The sequence below is a fragment of the Lactuca virosa genome, chromosome 9, assembly GCF_052849685.1.
Source record: "Lactuca virosa cultivar CGN04683 chromosome 9, Lactuca_virosa_CGN04683_v6, whole genome shotgun sequence".
In the NCBI taxonomy this organism is placed as follows: Eukaryota; Viridiplantae; Streptophyta; class Magnoliopsida; order Asterales; family Asteraceae; genus Lactuca; species Lactuca virosa.
The window spans coordinates 9,151,226-9,173,647 of NC_136434.1; the positions used below are offsets into that span (position 1 = coordinate 9,151,226).

The window sequence follows — 22,422 nt, forward strand, 5'->3', positions numbered from 1 at the left end:
CCTCGTGTCCGAACCCTCGCAGGATGTCACGAACCCTCTACCTCGGACCACTAGACCTCGGTCCAATCAGAGGCTGCCAGCAGCCCCTTCGCATGCGCAACCCACGTGCTCCTCGCTCCGGATCTGCGCCACCTGGAGGCTTCTCAACCGTTGGATCAGGAGGCTCGCAGCCTATAAATAGGAGGGTGCGAGACCTCCCGGGTATATTTTGGAAAAGTGTCACTTTTAGCCCCTAAACTCACATTTCTTTCATTCTAACTTCCCCCAAAGCCCCGGTATCAATTATAACCCCCAGAATACGCCACGAAGTGCCCGAGAATCCCGGAAAATTTATCTTTTCGGTTTCGAAGCCCGACATTTGCAGAGCCCGGTTTCTCAATAAAACTCCCGGTTTTATTAGAAACGAACGTTTTAGGAAACGAATTGCTGCCCGATTATCATCAAATCATGTGAGTGTGTAGTTACTTTCACTTTACACATAGATATGAAGTATTTACCTTAAAATACGTGTTATGTGTAAATATATTAATTGTTTATTTGAGGTGACTGATGAATAGATGTTTTATACAAGTTTTAAACTGTATATATATTTTATCTACAAATATGTTGGGTAGAACACGGGTAGACGAAATAGTCGATGGGTGTTAAAATGATGAGAGGCCTCGGTGTTGTTGTTGTTGTTATTGGTGAAGTCGTCTAACGGAGTATAGATGACGACTGCGGACCTTTCTAGACAGTCCAGTGGCACACGAGCAGGTTCGCAACTTGTAGGTGTTGATGAACTAAATGTTCATTGGTGTACTCCAATCCCCCTCATGGTTGCCTTTAGGACATGTATGGCTGAGGAAACCCCTTAGCAGTAGTGTCCATCCCGATAATATTCCTTAGGCTAGGTCCCTTGTGTTAGGTGTTTAGGGACGTAAAGTGAGGACAACAGGAATGGGTAATCAGGGTTATTGTTGATTGGTGAACTTAATAAGTTATTATTATTGTGGGTTGAAAACCCTATATGCTCACCAGGCTCCCAAGCCTGACCCACTCAGCTTTTTATGATTATAGGTAGTGGACCCCGAGCATAGTCGGAGGACGATGAGAGATTTTTGGATTATAGGTCAGTAGTTGTACATAACTGTTGTAAGGCTTATAATGTCTTGTTTATGCTTTTGATCTGTATTTGAACATGACATCCCGAGGTTTTGATATGAAATGAAACTATACATTTCTTATAGAAAGGTTTTGACAAACTTTTATCATGTTTTGTTTTGGGGACCTATTCCGCAACATCTTTTGAAAAGATTTCTCTGATTTTATTTTAAAAAGCATAAATTAAATCGGTCTTTTCTGGACGAGAAATTAGGGGATGTCACATATATCTAACCAACCATCCACCGACTTTGAAATGAACATAACTAGTCCAAAATGTGGTATTCTAGAGAAAATTTTCATTCGTTAAAAGCCAAATAAAATGTTTATGAAGTCGTGTATGATTGTTAGTTTAATTAATATCCTATTTTATCGTGATATTAATTAAACTAACCCTCAAAACGGAGGCTTTTAGCAAAAATAATTAGTTTTTTTCGGTTAGTAATCCGTAAAAATCACGATTCTAAAAAGTGTGTCATGGCATGCCTCAAGGCGTGCCACGACACGAGACATGATGTAGGCGTTACGAAAACGTTCAAGGTGTGTTTGTTAAGTGTGACACCCAAATAACGTGTCAAAACGCGTTTTATCGCGTTATTGCGCGAGTCTTTTTCAAGTCGCGAGTTTTTTTTGTTTTTTTGTTTTTTTTATCGGGCATAACATAATTGAGTTTTTGTTAACTTTTTTATATTAAATATCAATATAACAATTCTAAAAACTTGATATATTGATAAAATTCAATAATTATATGAGTTATATTTTTTAATGTATATAAAATAGTCACGTTTTGAAAAAACAAAATGGCTCGTCATAACTTAATTTTGATATTGCCGTCAAGTCACGACTCATATTATTTAGAACCTTGTTAAAACACCTAAAAAATAAAGAAACAAAAAACCAACATTTACAATATTCCATATCTATCACATGACAATTTGTGATATTTATGTCTCATTGTGTGCATCCTAGAATTTCATTAAGTAGACGCACTGCAAACATCAATGGTGGGTCATTTGACCCACCTATTTTTTTATTTTATTTTTATAAACTATTATATAAAAATATAAATTATGAACTACCTTAAATATTTTAAATTAACCACCTTTATGTTTTTAATAAAAACAAATATGTATAAATCAGAAGTTTCGAAGCCTATCTTTCATTATTTTTTTTATTGATTTTATTTAAACAGTGAATATATGGTGTCGTTCTAAACCCGTAGATGCCCATAGTACATTAAGTCCGAAACAGGTTTTAGAAGGGGACCGCAGTTTTGTTAAAAATGGGTATTATTGGCCCAATATATGGAGCAAATAACGGGCTTTAAAGATTAAGGCCCAATGCCTGACATGCGAAGAAATTGCATATCTTAACAGTCGGTAATCGGTAGTTATCTTGTCATTGTCTCCCTCCAGTCTTCCCCAATCCTCCTGATGATCTTAACTTTTTAGTTACGTGATCGACGAAAGGGAAACTACACGCATTCTTACGAAACTTCAATCATAGTTTTTCCAGTCAGTTGAATTGTAGATGAATTTCTTCAAATCTATGTTATCTGGCGACACTGAGCCGGAAAATATGGATGGTTCCATGAATTCCGAGACCGATCTTCGGCAAAATCAATCTCCAAAGCATGAAGGAAGTGAAAGAGCTGAAGAAAAGCATTTAAATTTAAATTCTTCTTCGTCTGGGGAGTTTGACAGCGGCAGCGGTGGTTTATGGAGCTTTGGTGATCTGGTGAAGAATTTAACAACCAGATCGGAATCAGTACTTGAGACATACCGTCGCGATCTGAAGGAATTCGGTTCAGGATTGAGGAAAGAATCCGATTTGTTCCGTGAAGTCGCGAGTCGAGCAGTGAAGGAGCTACCATCTTCGATCGAGGTCGGCACATCGGCGATCGATGGAGTGTTGAAGTCGACTGCGGATATCATCTCACAAGGTAAGGACGCTCTTCTTGAACCTTCCGATGTTGATGACTCTGATGTCTCGGAAGCAGGACAGAATTACAGTGATCGTAGTGGTTTAAATTCGAAAGTGTACAGTCGTTTCGATTCTCAACTTAATGCGATTCAAAGTGATGCTCGAACTTATTGCAACGATCCTGAGGATTTAGATGATTATAATAAGTGGAAGCTAGGGTTTGTGTTGAGTGACAGGGAAAGCGAGATTGAGAAACTGATTGGAGATAATGGATCTGTAGAAGCAATTTACAGGAAAGTTGTTCCGAATGAGGTTGATGATGGAAGCTTTTGGTGTAGGTATTTCTATAGAGTTCAAAAGCTTAAACAGCAGGAGGACGTGAGAGCAAATCTGGTAAGGAGATCTCTAACAGTCGATGATGAAGAAGATTTGAGTTGGGATGTTGATGAAGAAGAAGAAGCTGATTTGCCTGAAATTGAAAAGAAACAGAGTTCTAATAATGAATCTATAACTGTGAGTTCTAATGTTGCTGAGTCAGTGCAAAATCCAGATGAAGATGGTGTTGATGAATCTAAAAATAAAAGTTCTGATGTTGTCAATGAGGATGAGGAGAAGAAGACCATTGTTGCTGATGTTAGCAAAAACAGTGAGGAGCCAAAACAGAGTGGTGAACATGTGTCTGATGAGAAAGTTAGTCAAAATCTTAATGCTGGTAAATATGATGATGTAACTGAGGAAGATCTCGAGTGGGATGAGATTGGGGATGTTGGGGACAACGATGAAAAGGAAATCTTGCAAGGCAACACCCCTAAGAAAGCTGATGTGTTTAAGCAGTTGAATAGTAATAGTGGTGAAAACGATGAGGATTTGAATTGGGATATAGAAGACGATGATGAACCACCTGTGAAAGCTGGTAATAGTAAGTAGTAAGTAGTTTTTCGTTGCACCAAAGGTGTTTTGGATTGTGATTTGTGTGTTGTGGGTTACTAACATCAGATCTGTTTGTTATTGTATTTATGCTGTTTGTCTTGTTGTCGTTTTAAAAAGCAATCTGTTTCTATGCCATGTGTCATAGTTTTGATCCTAAAATCTTGACTTTTAAAGACTAATAATAATTCACAATTTTTAAATTACACTTTACTAGTAAAACACTCGGGTGACATGGAAAGGAAAGTCTAATCACCACGGCCTTGTTGTAGACCAAGTGAAGCTGACCTGACTGACTACATATGCTAAATACTGGAAGTGGAGGTGGAATCTGGTGTGTGTGGTTGAGATGGGGCTGGCAGTGCGAGAACACTAGTTAAACGGCCTCTTTGGACACGAGGTAGATGTTTTGTTGGTTTTTGTGATCCGATACTCCATGGTAAGAAAACCCCGGTGCCACTTCCACCACCATGAGGCCACCTTCTTAGGCTTAGAACCATTGGATTAACTGGGGCTAACATGACTAGTTGTGGTGCACCAAGGACATCCCATTTGGACTTGGAGTCGTAGCAGCCGTTAACATTGCCATTAGGTTGCCACATGGTGATGGAACTTGTTGCTGATCTGACGTTCTTTTCGTAGTATGAGTCTTCTGTCCGAACTTTGAAAAATGTGAGGCTGATTCTTTTAGTTGGAGATTGACACATGACATGTCGCGCCATGTCAGCACTGTTTCCCCTCATCAGTAAGAGGGACCTATGGAGTTGAATACAGAAGGTTACAATGTTTTCGTTAGTGGTAATAATTAATAAAGAAGTAAAAACAGTATGTGGTTATTACCCTTGGTTGAGAGAAAGCATAAGTGGCCCTTTATAGTTTCCATCCTTATCACAAACAAGAGTTCTCCCAAAAGCCATTGTTGATTCGGATAGAACAAGGGTAGAGATCGGTTGATCAAGATGAGGTGGCTTCAAGAACGGCTGCGAAAACTCTCCCTATAGGAAAAACAAACTGGCTTTTACTTAGTGAACTATACGTAATTACATATCACACATGTATATGTAATATCTTTGATAGAAAGATTAGATTATATATAATACCTCGTCAAAAAAGTTTATGATGCAGCTGTTTGGTCGTCTGTTTTCGGGAATCAGATGGTACTTAATCAGGTGATCAATCACACCTTCAAGAGGATCTGGAATTGGCTCGATATGACCTGCACACATACATATATGTTACTAAACAGATTTAGGATTTGAATTTTGACATGCATGTTTTATCCAATTTTTAGCTAAACTTATTTTGAAACAATTACTTACTATCTTGGGATTTACTTGTAGCTTCGGCTTTTATCTGTCCAAATATGGGAGCTCCAAACTGGATAAGCTCTCTCTTGATGGCCTTCGACTGCTGGTTGTAAATGATAAACGTCTCACCTAATGAGACGTTAATTAATATCAGAACTTGGGTTGGCAAATTAAAGGAATGAACTAGTTTAGCTATAAAAGCATCAATAAAGCACAGGATCCCCTCACCCGAGAGTTGTCCATTTTTTCCAGCAACTCGGAGTTTATTCACATAGTCATTTAACCGAGTTAACTCTGTATGGGTAAGTATGTTCTCATACAACTTCAAACCTCTTACAACATTGACCTGTCAACCAACACAAGTCCAAAATTATTATGTGCATATATAGCGAATTGAAGTAATTAATAGGTATATATCAATTCGGTTGAATATAATTAAAATAATTATAAAAAAAAAAAGAACTCGCCATATGTCCTTTTACAGACTCCTTGGCTACGAACCCTTTTGTCATCTTGATCTGAGCTCTCCAGACCTCCCAATCTTCTTGGTTTGAGCATATCTTTATGTTTTCTACTTCTACCAATGCCTCCCGCGCATCTTCAGATCCTGTACATAGTCCAAAATTATATATAAGGAATTAGATTAGTATATATGCACAATAAAAGATTAACAGACAGACACATTATATGCAAGATTAGCTTCTTTTTTTTTTTTTTTTTTTGGGGAATTCATATATAATTAATCCAACTTAAATATTGAAATTAATCTTGTCAGACATTTTTCTTAAGTGTAATTAATAGATATAATTTACATATAGCAGCACTTCCATTTCCATCCAAATGGATCAAAATTAATATGGGTTAGATACTGTTACACTTTTTACTTGTATTAAAACCTTTTTGATGCATACCCAGCATAGCACTGAGCACTAGCACCCTCCCCACTAACAAAGGTAAAAAAAGCAACGAGTAATGCACTACTACTATACAGTTACACTAGGATTCCTTCATCCACTACAAGAATACGATAGAGGTTGGATGTAATTTCCAAGAATAGCATTACCTACTCCTAAAAAGCTAGAGTTTTTTTTTATCCGATTGATTAATCCATCGAAAGCATTATATATATATATATACATATATATATATATATATATATATATAACATTTAGATTTAACTTTCCCTTGAAGCACATCTAATGCACTAAAATTACCATCATTTAAGACCATTCATATCAATGCAATTCAAAGTGGTCCTTATGTTGTATAATTTTATATGAATAAATATATAAGTAATTAATTATATACTTATATATAATAAAATATTACTAAAATATGGTAGGATATATACTGACATGGCCTTGCAAAAGGACTTGCAGTTGCAGGTAATGAAAGAGCATTGATGACTTGGCTGAAGTCATTTTGCATGAAGAATTGAATTAAAAAGGCATTTGGTACTTTTGGGGTGGATGCTCTAAACTTCAAAAATCACCAAAAATAAACTTTAGAAATCCGTTTATTAAAAGCATTGTAACTGTGGACAGTTAATATTGAGGGAGTTGACTTTGCCAATAGTAGTAGGATCATAATCCAATCACAAAATTTCAAAGGCTCCGCCCAACAAACAATTCACAGGTGGTGACTGATGACATCCGTTATTACGGATCTCCTCCTGCAGCTCACACCAAACCATGTGCCACTAAATTATATTCCATTTTAATACATACACTCATCTTATCATCAAAAATCTTTTTTTTTCTTTTCAAAAAGGTGTAATTATGAATTTATGATGATAAGAAGAATAGTTTACCAACTTTAATTAAAAAACTCTTATAAATTGTTATAATACTTCTGATTGTTATAAACTTGAGTTTTGTTTTAGGACAATCTCTTGAAATACTTGGAAATTCAAACTTTTTAAAAACGTTTAAACCCTTGATTTTTAATTTTGTTATGTTATTGAGAAAGGTTAATGTTATAAAACAACAAACCAACTACTTTTATTTTTACAAAATTCCATTAAATAATTTAAAAAGGCAATATTATAAAGTACATAATCAAATCGTTTTAGTCACAAAATATCATTAAAACAAAAGTATTTTGTGAACAAAATGTAAAGTTTCATACATTTTAATTTTAATAATAATAATAATTGATGTTTTGTTGAAAAAAAAAATTGTTCGATTACATATTTATGGATACATTAATATGCTTAGAACTTTTTAACCAGAAAATTGGAAATAAAGCCGGCCTAGCCGATATGAGCAGGCAGGCAGCTATACCAATATCTAAAGGCACTTTTTATGTTTTTATTGAAATCGAACCTCGACAATCTCGCTTCAAAAAAAAGTCATTGGGAAGATGTCAAGTGTCAAGTGTCAACAGATCTGAATTTTAGCTTTTACTGATTCTCGATATGTACAATGCAAATGCATGAGAGAAAAGAGACCAGATGATTCTATTTATATATAGGAACTCACTCAATTCCAATTAATGGACACGAAGAAACCGTTCCTTTAAACATCCAGATCCCAGTATTGAAAAACTAAAATTATTGTGCAGAACATTGAAATTTGACGTTAATGTAATAGAACATGTAAAAAATAATGAGAAACTGAGAAAGAAATCTGGAAAAATGGCAAGACGTAAATGCAATTTGATAGAAAACAATATGTATGTAGTATGAGAGATCAGATGAGACAGATAATTTGTTGTCATGCCTATACCAACAATAACAAGTATAATCGTTGTTACCTGTATCGGTTATCTTTATCTCATTTGTAGGTGAATTAAGTCTGGTAAAACCATCGTCAACAGCCTCAACACCTTGATTTCTATTTCTATCGTTGGGAACCTCTTTTGGAATTTCATGATGCTGCACTTTCAGCGGCGAAGAAACATCGACTTCTTCTTCAATCTTCTGAACCCCTTTCGATTTGGTTTCGGTCACTTTCTGGAGCTCGAGAGTTACGTCAGCGATGGAAAAATACTTTTGCATCTGAAGAATAGGGATCCAATTAATCCGGCGGCGGTGTATAGCAGCGAATACTGACTCGTACTCGCACCTTCCACCTTCTAACCGAGACAGATGGCCACACAACGCGTCAATAATTGCATTCGCCGCCGCGAACTCGCCTCGGAACCAGGAGATAATCGCGTCCTTGGCGAACGTCTCTGTTGGATGTACCGCCGGGGCTAGATCGGAAGCTGTAGAAACGCCGGCTGCCGGCGTCATGCTAGTCTCTTCTAACTAAAAAAAAAAATTAGCTAAACGAAAACCTGTTTCCCGTTCGGGCCACTCGAAACAATGGCTTACGATGTTCAGTCAGTTATCGGGATTTCCCGTCGGCTGATAATTCGGAGTTTTAGCGAGAGAGAGAAAGAGAGTATGCATGTGCTTATTATAGAGTGATTGAAGACAGAAATGAAAAAAGGGGACTATATATAATATTGAAAGCCAGGGTTAGGTTTCTGAGGAGCGTATACTGTCATGTCCGTACGTGTGTCTTCACATATTGAGTTGTCAACTTTTCATTGGTTATTTTTGCTAAGGTGTTAATATATACAATATCAAAAGTTCGCAACAGTTAGTTGTTCACTAAAAAAATTATATTGGATGTATGATATTGTTTCTTTTCAAAGGTTTAATTTGTTGTTTGCGAAAGAATATATAGATATTCAAAGGTACTCATCTAAGACTGCAAGGAGGGGCCTCGACAAGCCTACATGGCTTCCTCACCACCGGTCCATACTCACATGCTGAGTTCTTGCGCCTAGCTAGTCTCGCCAACTGCTTAGACGGGTGGGAGCGGGCAACGCGCACCTCCGTTTTTCCGACGTGGCACGCTAAATATGGTGTTATAACGCCGGCTACACCGTTTCGGTGTGGCGTTTTTAGGCGTTCCGGTAATGAGCGTTATGATGGTAACGGGAGAAAACGATTGAAATTGACTTGGGGAACGGTCACATTTTTGACCGTTTGCAAACATTCACAAACTTTAAAAAAAATCCCTATTTATATCTAATATAAGTACAAAATATTTATCTCAATTTTACCTACAAAACTCAATAATTTCTTTCAAAATTTCACATTTCTTTCGATTTCATTTCTTTTCTAGTATTCTATTTAATTAAAAAATGAATCCTTTTGAGCTGTTCCATCCATACAATTATGATATCAACTAATAATAATAATAATAATAATAATAATAATAATATAATAATAATAATCATAATCATAATAACAATAACAATAATAATAATCATGATCATGATGATAATAATAATAATAATAATGGGTGTTATCATATGTTATTTGGTGTTGTCCATTTTCATCTTGGGTGTTATAACACTAATGTATGACTAGAATGATGATGTTAAACCTTTTGAGTGTGGTAAAATGCGATAACTTGTTGCCCACCTTAGCAAGATAAAAGAGAAGAGGGAGAGGAATACAGGTGGTCCCCATTTGATCATTTGATTTCAACTTTAAATGCTTGTAACTTCAACTCAACAATTTGTACTCCATTAAAGTTTATTTTATTTAAATAGTTAAATAAACATTTATTTGATTTAAGACAAAAAATTGTTTTACCTTATAAAAACACCACTACTCATTAGCATCATGTTATGCTTACGTGACAGACAATACATGATGTGACATTCTAAAACATACACCATCATTTTTTCTAGTCTAATAGAGTTTGAGGATGGTTACCAAGACATATTTTCATTTTTCGGAGTATTAATGTTAAATTTTATTAGTTAACTATAAAGACTCGAGATCTGATCTATATATTGAAGGGTTTTAAGATTTATTTTTAGGGAATTGTCTAATTTTTACAATGTGATTGTCGGAGTCCTTCAAATTGTTGGCCAAACATTATGAGCTCAATTCAATTGTGTTTCCATACAACAATCGTTATGATGACGATTTGAATTGTCGGTGCTCCATCTACCCTTATTGTTTGTAACACCCCAAGTTTTTCAAACTTTTTAAAACCTTTTCAAATCTATGGTTATAAAATCATTTCGGGTGTTAACCCACATTTAACAAAACCGGTCGCATAAAAACATTTATATTTAAAAGATGGGTGTTACCATTAAGCATCAATACAACCATAGCAAGCAAATATGAATTACATCAATACAATAAATAAGCAACTTAACAAGTTCCACTCCATTCTCTATCTCATAACTTCTACTCTCATCTATCATCTTTCTCCTTAAATATAACATGCGATACATGACATTAAAAAAGAGATACGTAAGACAAAAATGTCTCGTGAGATACGTGGGTTTGAGACACAAAACATTTTAAATCATTTACAATAAAAATCATTTCATTCATGACATAACATAGTTTTAGACCATAAAACATTTTCAAGCATTTTCAAGGAAACTCTTTTCATACATACCATAAAACATTTCAATCATTTATATGAAAAATCATTCCATACTTAACATAACATATCTTATTATAAGTATCATTTCATTAGCTTATTTTCCAATTCCATTTCCGTTTTTCCATTAAGGGCTAATTCAGGTATTAAACCGTTGCCATTTTTATACTTAGGGTCTACGTCTACTAAAGGAACCACTCCTAATTCTAGACCAAGATGGATAGAAAAAATCAATCCACCAATGCATCATTTCCATTAGGACATCTACTACGCGACGGGGAGGTACTACCCCAGTAGATTCCTCTAGTGTCTTTTATGAGGTATCATGGTCAGGACATCTTTCATTATTTCTTTACTTTCTTCTTAGCTTTCACTTTCCACATTAACAATACTCATATCATCATTTATAATAGCATAGGTTATTAGGAAGATATAATTTGAAAAGACACATTTCACATATCAAACATTCATTCTTCCAAAATATTCTTTGCTTTCAAAGCATTCTTACTTTCAAAGCATCCTTTCAAAACATTCTTTTCAAAAACATTTAACACTTTCGTTTCAGAACATTTCATCTATCAAAGCATTGTATTTCATTATCATAAAATCATTTTTCCATGTACCCCAAAGTGGGAATATGCCAACACGTACTCACCCCAATCACAAGAAGGCTAGCTAATCCTCTTCTAGTTCCTTTCCTTAGAGCAACACTCTAAATCACCACCTGTAGCATAAGTCATTAAAAATGACCAAAATATCCCTCATAAACTTTTAACATATAGATATTCTTTATAACCTTATTTACTTGCTATTAGCTTATAAATAAAGTTTGAGGGCAATCGGTGTTTGTTTACTAGGTTTTCCACGAAAACAATACACTTAACAGACCATTTGACATGCCCAGTGTCAAAAGTGTAGGTCATCATTTTGTGCTGAATTTTGCTAAAAGCTTTGTAACTTGTACCCTAGACCTCCAATGGCCACCAAACTTTACCAAATGCTTATTAAGGACTAAATAAAGGTTATCAACTTCTAAAATACTCAATGAACACATCCTCATGATGACTTATTCATTGAGACCTTTATCAAAATGTTAAGTTTATAATGCTTACAAACACTCAAATGAAAGAGTTAAGAGCTCAAGTTGATTAAGAACACTCTTTACCCAATATGACTCATTCCCAAATCATTTAATACATCATTGGGTGTTTTCAAGTACATAAAACCACAACCAATATCATTGTAGGTACCTAATGTAACTATGGAATCCTCAATTCCACTCCATGTTCCCAAATTACCCTTGGGTCAAAACAATCACTAGAGCTAGAACTTCACTAGCATTCCTTCATGTTAATGTTCCAATAACATATCTAGAGTGTCAATTCATGTTCATGAATGTCATTCACTTCTTAGATGTCAATCATTATAGATTTCCCAAAATACCCTTACGACTAATAACTCCATTTATCAATCTAGGAATCAATCAAAACCTTATGTTTTGATTTCAAATCATTCCAAGAGTATCCATTGAAAATTATGAACTTCCTTTACCTATGAATCTCTCAACTACAAAGTATTTCATTGGTTTCATCATATTGTCCCCAAATCCATTTCAATCCTAACTTATACATGATTCTACCATCATGGATGTGTTTGAGCACTCCAATTAGATTCATTGTCATCCAAACATCATCTAGGTCATAGAATACAATCCAATTTCATCATAAATTACGTTATCCCTAGATCAGATTTCTAGGGTTCGTGGAGCTTTTTACCCAAATCATCAAATACATCAATAAGATGATTGGATTGAGATTAGAACCATGGAAACCACTCAAGGGAGGTTAGAAACCAAAACTCTAATCACTGAATCACATAAAAATCATCATTGGGGTTTAACCTACTTATCAAACTCGAATTCAAGGTGAAAAGGAGAAGAAATTATACTTTCAGCCACTTGATTTCTTCACAACTTGCACCAAATGAACCAAGAAGGCTTCAAATAGACCCTAAGGTTTCTATTGAGCTTGAATCGCCATCTAACATCCTCTCTTCTCCTTCCATCACTCTCATTTGGCTGAAATGGAGAGGATGCATTCTAATTTTCAGATTTATCATGTTTAGTCCTTCAAGTTTCCTTGTTTTGGCTAAAAGCCACCAAACTTCAATATTTATGATTGTAACTTAAGTTTTAGCATATAAGTCCCTCATCGTCCATTTTATAACTTTTGTAGTCTCTTCCATTAATTTAGCCAACCCTTTGGTCAACATACTTTGCCAATTTGACACATTTTCCCCCTTTAACTTTTAAAATGCGATTATTTTCACTGTTAACTTTAAAAACATCGTATCAAATAATGATATGTTTATTCCTTGATGATTGAACTATATAAATCATGTTTCATTTATTTACTTTATTAATTTAAGAACCTAATCTTAAATTTTAGGATGATACATTGTCATTACTTATGTGTTTAAGATGAATACCAACATAAAAGAAGACAAACATATAACTTATAATGATCTTCGAAAGAAAAAACCCTCCAAGGAAAAACCATTGTGTTGAAAAGAATATCTACTATTAATGTTTAATCAATTGTAAAATATGTCACAAGAACATGATAAAAAAACAACAAGAAATATGTTATTCTATTATAGACATGACTACCTTTTAAGGAGATGGTATTTAGAATACGTATAAGTTTAATATATCTTAAGAACACCTATGATATTTAGTGTGTGTATTGTTGATTCGTTATTTTTTACTATTTGACAACCATCATGTTAATGCAATATTTTTGTTCCTTGGTATGTAGGTGCTTTGTTGGTTCGTTATTCAGTAATTAACAAGTATCTTAAAACGATTGCTTTAATACATAATATATTGCTAGAATACAAACTGTTATATAACATTAATTAAACAACCAAATAAGTCATCTAATAATAATATAATCGAAAAGACACTCTCCCCATCACTAGGACAACAAAAAGTAAAAAAAGACAAGTTACTCAACCTCTATCTAACCATTATATAAATTTAAAAAATCATAAGCCACCAATATAGTCGAGACCTCCAATATCTTATCCTAAACACTTAGACTACCTAAAATACTTATTGGCATTTCATATGAGTTGCGAATATATTGATGTAGATGGACACATAAGAGAGTGTGTGTTTTGGGTTATTACTTCACATCCATCTAGAAGTCATTCTTCCTCCTTTTGTAATATCATTAAGTTGCTTGTTTGTCTTTTCAAAATCACTAAATAAATGAAACATACCTCACTAGGGTAGTTTTAAAAAAATTTATAAAATCATTTGATTTTATACTAAAATGAGTTTAGTCCCAATTGTTGGAAATGATGTCCAAGGTCGTTAATTGTTTGATAATATTTCTAATAATAGTATTGTCCTTTTGCGTTGACCTCATGACCCAAATAACAATAAGAAAATGGAGATAAATAAGTTATTAAGTTATTAAGTAATTAATAAATTAATTGGAAATTATTTTGGAATTAATTAATCTATTTTAATTAATTAAATAGCTAGAATATTAATTAAATAATAGAGATTAAATAGAATATTCCAGAAGCTCTTGGAGAAAATGTATACATGGTTTTTATAGCCTTTGATAAGGATAAAGAAAGTTTCAAATAAGGTAAGGATAAACCCTAAGTGTGAGTTCATTAGGGTTTTATATGCTTGTTAGATGCCATTTTATGTATCTTTTATAGTAGTTTTAACATCATTTTGCATCATATTTTTAGCATTTATGTCTGCATTAATTTAAATAATAGTGAACTCATGTTTTTCACTAGAATTCCCATAATTATCATATTCTTATGTCGTTTTTAGATATTTTGGAGGCAACAATACTCTGGAAGTAACTTGGATTCATTAATAGAGGTTAATGGAGCTAAAACAGTTGAGGAAGCTGGAAGCTAGATTATATTTGCTGAAACTGGAGAATTCGAGTCTGAAACACACATTTTTATAGTTACACGATTGTGTAACTCCATTACTGTAATGACCCAAAAACCATGATAAAAATTTTCATTTTTTTAAAAGTCATTTTCATAAATCCATAAGATAAACAAACATTGTTTTTAAAACAAATCCACATAAACCAGAGTATCAAAATAATCTCTCAAGACATAAATCAGCATGAGGATGTGTACGATCACGCCTTCGCATTGCCCCGATCATCAGAAGTACCTCAAACATTTAAATCCATAACTATAAGCTCAAGCTTAGTGAGTTCCCCAAAAATACCCCACGTAATAATACATTAACTGTAACATCCATAAAATTCATGAAAATTTAAAGCTTTTTCAAGCATTCAAAAACCATTATTTATTACAAAATGTTTTCAAAATAGTTCCATATTAGAGTATCCCAGAAATCAAATCATAAAAATGCGAGGAGGTGCACAATCACGCCTTCACCTTCCCGAGATCATCCGAAGTACCTGAAACAAAATCCAAAACTGTAAGCCCGAAGCTCAGTGAGTTCCTCCAAAACACCAACGGCATACAATCATAATCATATCATAGCAAATAAACAACTTGCATATTGAGCCATCAGCCTGACTAGACCGCCTCGCAGGGCCATCAGCCTATCTGGACCGCTCTCCCAGCCATCGGCACGTCTGGACCGCCTGGCAGGCCTTCGGCCTATCCAGACCTCTCGTCGAGCCTCCAGTCTGACTAGTACGCCCTTACCGGGTCTACAGTCTATCCGGTCCACCCTGGGTTTGTTGGCCTTCAGCACAAAGCAAGTCCGCCTCAACCCATCCCCAATCACACAATCAACACATAAATATCAACTGCTAGCATATACAAACAGTCAGACCGATCTAACAGATCGCTAATCATAGAATCATCCTATATACCAAGATACCGACCAAACACGTCACTAACATAGCATCATCCTATATATCAGGATACTGACCTAACATATCACTAAGCATATCAACATGCAATAAACCCGGATACAAATCTGAAAAGAAGGGTCGGCATTGGTGCCTTCGACCCTGTTGGTATAGTGAGGACAACTCACCTCACAATGTCGATCGGAACTGCAATATCAACTCCCGAAACACGACTCCAAACACCAGCACCTACAACCACCAATGATCCACTTCTATAAATACTCAAATCACCAAAATACCCCAAAAAGTCAAACTGGTCAACCCTTGGTCAAAGTCAAAGTCAGCAGTCAAGGTCAACAGTCCATGTTGACCCAATTCGTCGAGTACAGCCGCTGACTCGTCGAGTTCCTTTAGAACTTGAAGAATCATGAAAACCCTAGTTGACGCGCCGAGTTTCCAGACAACTCGTCGAGTCCATGCAGTGTCCAAAATGTCGGGAAAACCCTAACCAACTCGTCAAGTCATCTCACTAACTCGCTTAGTCCATGCAGAACTAAAAACGGGCCATCTTCATCCGACTCGTCGAGTTGACCATGCAACTCGTCGAGTCCCTTCAGTCCTCTTCTTATTTAGACGCTTTTAAGCAAAACTAAGGCTCCAAATTGTAGATCTAGCCTCCTAGGGCATGGTTACCACATAAAGTTGCAAACTTTACGTGCATGCAAGGCCTTAAATGCCAAAACCAAGCTAAAGAAGAGGTTTAAGCCAAAGAGAAGGGCCAAAGCTTGATAAATTCAATAACTTTATGACTATAAGGACTTAGAGGAGTCCAGATCTGAAGTTACAACTTCAGATCATGCCTAATACCAGAAATGACCCACAAATATGCTAAAAATGGCCTTAAACCCTTGAATAAGGAGATCTAACACTAGAATTAGGGTTTTTGTTTATAATTAAAAATAAAAAATAGAACTGAAAATAAACTTAATATAATCCAGTAATAAAAAGTGTTTCAGTTCTGCTGCAACTCCCCTAAATATGCAATCAATCAAGATCTACTTGTTTAAGATGTGTTCCATCTAAGCTGATACTGAAAACTACTAATAAACTCTAGTAAGTTCTCTTTTAACAAATTAATTAACCAAAACAAGTTCTTCAGTTAGTCCTAACGTTTCACTAACTTAATTAAACAAGCTCTTAATCAAATCAAAAAATCAACATTATAAGCAGTGTAAAATTCTCAACAATATCCAATATTTCTCACAAGCTCGCAAGCGTGATAATGGGAAAATGTCATATTAGCCCATCGAACTTGTCGTGTTTGTTTTAAAAGGTCACCCAACTTTTTTTGGTACATTAAGGGAATGAACTCTCATTTTCCTGTTTTAAAATATCCTTATGTGACCTGATACTAGGTAAACCTGTAAAATGTGTGATTCTTATGGGTTTTCGAGCCTTCTTCATTCCTTACTTCCTTTGTTCCCTCCTGTTCTTCCCAAGTTCTCCATCCATGTTGTAGATTGTCGAATGGTGATTCCTATGGCCACCCCTTTGATCCAACTCGGGTCACCCAAATTTCGTGGCACCCAAGGTTTGATACATTTATTCTTGTTCTTGGTTGTCTTATTGCATGAACATCGGTTTAAAATTTGGAATCTGTACAAGGCGTTTCTATACAGAAACCTTTAACAATTAAAGAGTGCAATCATCGCATTCAATTGATTAGTATCCATACCCATTTCTGATCTTCTTTTATAAACTTTTTGTGTATTTTAACTGGTTTGAAATGGATTTGGATGATTAGGCATCATTTGTTGTTGATGTTGGTGATAACACAAGAATTTTGATGTTTTGGATCAGTGGCGTAACCAGGATTTTATTTTTGGGTATGCCAAATAATATACAAAATATGAACGGGTGACAAAATTCTTCAATCCTAATTCCTTTTATTTAACAAAAATATATATTATACATATAATATATATGTAACCTTAATTTTTTGTGGGTGGGCCAAGGCTCACTCTTGCCCTATATTGGCTACGCCCTTGTTTTGGATTGGGATTTTCAGATGGATGAACATGGTAATTGGTATGGTGGTTGGAGTTTTACATGTTGAGTCTGTGCACAAGCCAACGCCCTTTCACGTAATGTTGTGGCCTTCACTTTCTTCTGTAAGATCGCTTCTACTTCCTCTTCTGTTCTTCGGCTGTTATTCCATTCATCTTCCATCGAAGTCATGAGCAATTCCATTTCATCATCAAGGTCTCCGTCAGTATCCAGTAGAAGAATCGTAACATCAAGCCCTCAAAATGGAAACGACTATGTTTAATCGCATAGAAACCGAAGCCACAACATCGCAAATACTTCATTTCGTGAAGAATCTTCAGGCTCTTCAGCTTGGGCTTCTTCCCCTCGTGTCTTTTCACCTTGAGTTTCTTCTCCGAGATCGACCACGACCAAATCCGTGATTCCACCTCCGGTTCAGAGCCCAATTCATAGCCCTAGCCCTTGCCCTTTTCCTAGAATAAAACTTGTTATAATGGTTTAAGTGACTTTTTTAACAGGTTAAACGAGAGTTCATTCCCATAATGTACAAAAAAAATTGGGTGACCTTTTAAAATAAACACGACAAGTTTGATGGGCTAATATGACATTTGTCCGTCTAAAAATATATGATTTTCAGTTTATAACATAATTAAATCCCAACACGAAACCGATCTATTATTTGTTACTTATTACCAGTTGATTGAAACAATTATTGATTTTAACAGTTGATTAACTATAAGGATTTAATCTTAAATTAGGTGATCTGTAACACCCCGTTTTCACCTTACAATATAATTTAGTATAAATGTTTATTTACGAAATTCAAAGTATAAATACATTACATTTTAGTCAATGTGTTCCATATGAAATTTGTAGTAGATGAAAATACAAATTCATGGATATAAAAAACGTCGAAAACGGATCTCGTATAAAGAAGTTATGAATTTTGGAAGACCATTTCACTATATAAATATTATATATGTTTATATAAAAATAAAAGTGAAACATATTACGTTTTTGGTGAAGTATCTTAAATGAAAGTTGTAGTATTCGTAATTACGAACCAGAGATGTAAAGAACATCGAAAACGAAGTTCGTATGAAAAAATTATGATTTATGAAGAAAAAAAAAACGAGAAAATAGCTAACAAGGATATGTGGCAGCACCGAGGCCAAGAGTCGCACCAACCACAAGGACGTGTGGCAGTACCGGAGAGCATCCAAGCCACCAACGACCGCAGTGCGGCGCGGCGCGGCTTACATATTTTTAATTTTAATTCAATAACTAAATCTTTTTAGTAAACTCTGAATGTTGTAAAAATATAGAAAAATAAAAATTATTAACTTTGATATGTTATAAGGTAATAAACAAGGAAAAAAAAATGATAATTCCGTTGTGAATATTCGGGTTTTACGATTCATAATTTTTTTTTTAGATACTTAGAAATATCAACTTGTATTACAATTCACTATTTTTTCATTTATTTATCATTTCTCCATTTAGGGAAGGGAGATGATTTGTACACAACAATTTTTCTCCATACACAACAATTGATGCTTTAAAATGTTGTATTGTACAACTCTATAATGCATAAATTGTTGTGTATGGCAAAAAACTGTTGTGTACAAATCACTTCCGTTTAGGGAAATTACTTTTATTAAATGTAATGCCAAAAATGATTCAATCATTTTCCGCAAGATTCTAGATTGCCCAAAAATACCACGTTTTTAACATTTCCTCATTATTTCTCATCAAATGTCGGAAATTTACTTATTATCTATAATTCAATTTCAAAATAATATTAAATATTAATTCTAAAAAGGTTATCAGTAATTTTAACAATTTAAATTGTTTTCAATTTGTCAATAAATATTATATAAAAAAGAAACTAAACGCGTGTTTATGTATTAAAACTTTCTATTACAAGTTTACCAACTAATTTATATATTTATATTTTTGTCCCAAATTTTAAACATGAGAAATTAAATATTTTCTTATTTTTTGTTTCTATAAATCTTTCTGTCCAATTAAATGATGTGTAACTCGTTATATTCATTTAATGAAATTTAATAATATTTTAATATAATAATGCAACACATATCATCATTTAAATAGGTATGAGTATTGATAGGAATAAAAATATAAAAACATTTAATTTCCTTTTTAACCATTGTTACTTTGGGCCCTAACTTTTTTTACTAAATTTCCCCCCAAAAAAATTAATTTATTTTCTTACAGCTTTTAAAAGCTTTTTAAATCCTTTTTTCACAAACATTTTATAGACTTTTTTATGAATACTTTTAAAACTTTTTACTATTTTTTTCGCTTATCAAATGTTTTTTACCACTTTTTTTTACAACATTTTTTTAAATATTTTTAATAATTTTTAAACTTTTATTATACTTTTTCTTTTACAATTATTCTTTTACAACATATTTAAACTTTTTTATAAGTCTTCTTAAAACTTTTACATCATATTTAAGCGTTGTTGACATACTTTTTAATGATTCCAGTAAAATGTTACATATGACTCGGTCCAAATCAATGTCTTTAATATATTGAGTTTCGGCAACTTCCACTTCATACAAACATTGTGCTAAAGGTGTCAAAATTAAATTACAGTCTTTCTGAAACGAAACTGAAAGATAAAATGAAAGAAAGTTAGATTCTCATTAAGTTACACTCAAATGTGAGTGTTATAACACCATATTGATTTGCATTTGCAGAGTTTGTCATATATATATATATATATATATATATATATATATATATATATATATATATATATATTGTGATGTTGTGAATTTTGTATATGTATTCATATGAACTGTGTACAAGTATATATACAGAGGAATAACAGAGAAAGAGATATTTGCTCCTATATGTATGCTAAGACTTATTGACTATAGACTAGATCAAATACATGTGTACAATAAGAGATAAGACTATTATAATGCTATTACCCCCCCCCCCCCCCCGCAAGCTCAAGGGCGGGTCGTACTTGAAGCTTGGAACGAAGAAACATAATTGGATCTTTTCCCAACGGTTTGGTGAATATATTTACAAGCTGATCCTCAGAAGCAACATGACTGATCTTGAGCTGACCAGACTCGACTTGTTCTCTGATGAAATGGAAATCCAAAGCGATGTGTTTAGAGCGAGTACTAATGACCGGATTTTTGGTCATGAAAATTGCTCCAACGTTGTCACAAATCAACAGTGGAGGGGTGGTAATAGGAGTATGAAGATCTGTGATGAGTTGTTTCAGCCACATTAGTTCAGCTGTGGTATAGGCTAAGGAACGGTACTCTGCCTCTGTGCTGGAACGAGCCACAACATGTTGTTTTCGTGAAGTCCAATTTATTAGATTAGTGCCATGAAAAATAACAAAACCATACTGAGACCTACTGTCATCAAGATCAGAGTTTCACCCAGAATCGGAAAATGCATGAAGTCCAGTTGCATTTGTTGGCGAAAAATGCAAACAGTAATGAAGAGTACCATTCAAATAACGCAGTATTCGTTTCACAGCTATCCAATGACTGTTTGTAGGGGAGTGCATGAACTGGCAGACATGATTTACCGAGTAGGCGATATCCGGTCTGGTAATTGTAGCATATTGGAGAGACCCATCAACTTGGCGATACAATGTTGGATCATGAAATAGATCTCCATCTTTAGTGAGACGTCGAGATGGATCCGCATGAGTGGAGATTGGAGAGGCTTTCGTCATGTTACTGCGGTGTATAATATCTTCAATATATGATTGTTGGGAGAGGATGAGACCGGACTTGGACTTTTGAATTTGTAATCCCAAGAAAAAATGTAAATTGCCAAGATCTTTGAGAGAGAACTGTTGATTTAAGGCATGAATAAATCGGATTAATTCACAATCGTTTGTACCTGTGACAATTAAGTCATCTACATAGACTAATACGTATATAGTAGATGTAGAAGTCAGATAAACAAATAGAGAGGTGTCGGATTGGCATGCCCGAAAACCATTGGTAACCAGGTAGCTTTTCAACTTAGTGAACCAAGCTCTTAGAGCCTGTTTAAGCCCATATAATGCCTTGTGTAACCGACATACACGAGTGGGTCGATTCGGAACTTCAAACCCCCTTGGTTGCTTCATGTATACTTTTTCAGACAAATCGCCATTCAAGAAGGCATTGTTAATGTCTAATTGTTGAATTCGCCAGCATCGAGAAAGAGCAATGGAAAGAACAAGTCTTATAGTTGTTGGTTTGATAACAGAACTGAATGTGTCGAAGAAATCAATTCCTGCATGTTGACTAAAGCCTTGTGCCACCAATCGTGCTTTATGTCTTGCAATTGTGCCATCTGAATTCTTCTTTACCCTGTATATCCACTTACAACCAACAACATTATAGTTAGTAGGATATTCAACAAGAGACCAAGTACTGTTTTTCATGAGGGCCTGATACTCTGCGTTCATCGCATCTTGCCAATGTTTGTGCTTAATGGCTTGAGCAAAAGTAGAAGGTTCGATACGAGGAGAAGACAATACATGGGTGTGAAATATTTTTGGTTTGAGAGAATTGGTGCGAGCTCGTGTTACCATACTATGTTGACTATTATTGGAGAAGGATCGGGGTTAACATTAGATGTAGGTGTTGGAGTATTGTGATTAGGTGGGCTTGGAGGTGAGTTGGGAGTTGGGCTTTGGAGTAATGGGTTGTTGACAGGATTGGAAGAGGAGGATATGGGAGTAGAGGGATGTGGGCTAGTTGGTAAGTTTGGATGTGGGCTTGGTATTGGAGCTGAAACACTTGGCAAAAG

At 34.7% G+C, this 22,422-nt stretch overlaps 2 protein-coding genes across 2 annotated transcripts; one reads left to right on the top strand and one right to left on the bottom strand.

The window, feature by feature from the left end:
* The first annotated feature begins 2,534 nt into the window (after positions 1-2,534).
* LOC145136944 (uncharacterized) lies at positions 2,535-4,138 on the top strand. The gene has a single exon (XM_079071061.1). The coding sequence runs from the start codon at positions 2,674-2,676 to the stop codon at positions 3,991-3,993; it is 1,320 nt and encodes a 439-aa protein (XP_078927187.1). The 5' UTR covers positions 2,535-2,673; the 3' UTR covers positions 3,994-4,138.
* Positions 4,139-4,141: 3 nt separating this feature from the next.
* LOC145136943 (RNA demethylase ALKBH10B-like) lies at positions 4,142-8,697 on the bottom strand. Its single transcript, XM_079071060.1, has 7 exons — positions 8,055-8,697; positions 5,768-5,907; positions 5,529-5,646; positions 5,313-5,429; positions 5,094-5,209; positions 4,834-4,988; positions 4,142-4,749 (listed from the first exon to the last, which is right to left on the bottom strand). Exons 1-7 carry the CDS (start codon positions 8,533-8,535, stop codon positions 4,299-4,301), a joined length of 1,578 nt encoding a protein of 525 aa, XP_078927186.1. The 5' UTR covers positions 8,536-8,697; the 3' UTR covers positions 4,142-4,298.
* Positions 8,698-22,422: the final 13,725 nt, after the last annotated feature.

Bases quoted from the DNA above. Each gene is read 5' to 3' on its own strand.
- LOC145136944 (XM_079071061.1), top strand. From the start codon at position 2,674: ATGAATTTCTTCAAATCTATGTTATCTGGCGACACTGAGCCGGAAAAT.
- LOC145136943 (XM_079071060.1), bottom strand. From the start codon at position 8,535: ATGACGCCGGCAGCCGGCGTTTCTACAGCTTCCGATCTAGCCCCGGCG. The intron at 5,430-5,528 runs GTGAGGGGATCC...ACGTCTCATTAG, and splicing joins AAAAAATGGACAACTCTCGG to GTGAGACGTTTATCATTTAC. The intron at 5,210-5,312 runs GTAAGTAATTGT...GTATGTGTGCAG, and splicing joins TACAAGTAAATCCCAAGATA to GTCATATCGAGCCAATTCCA.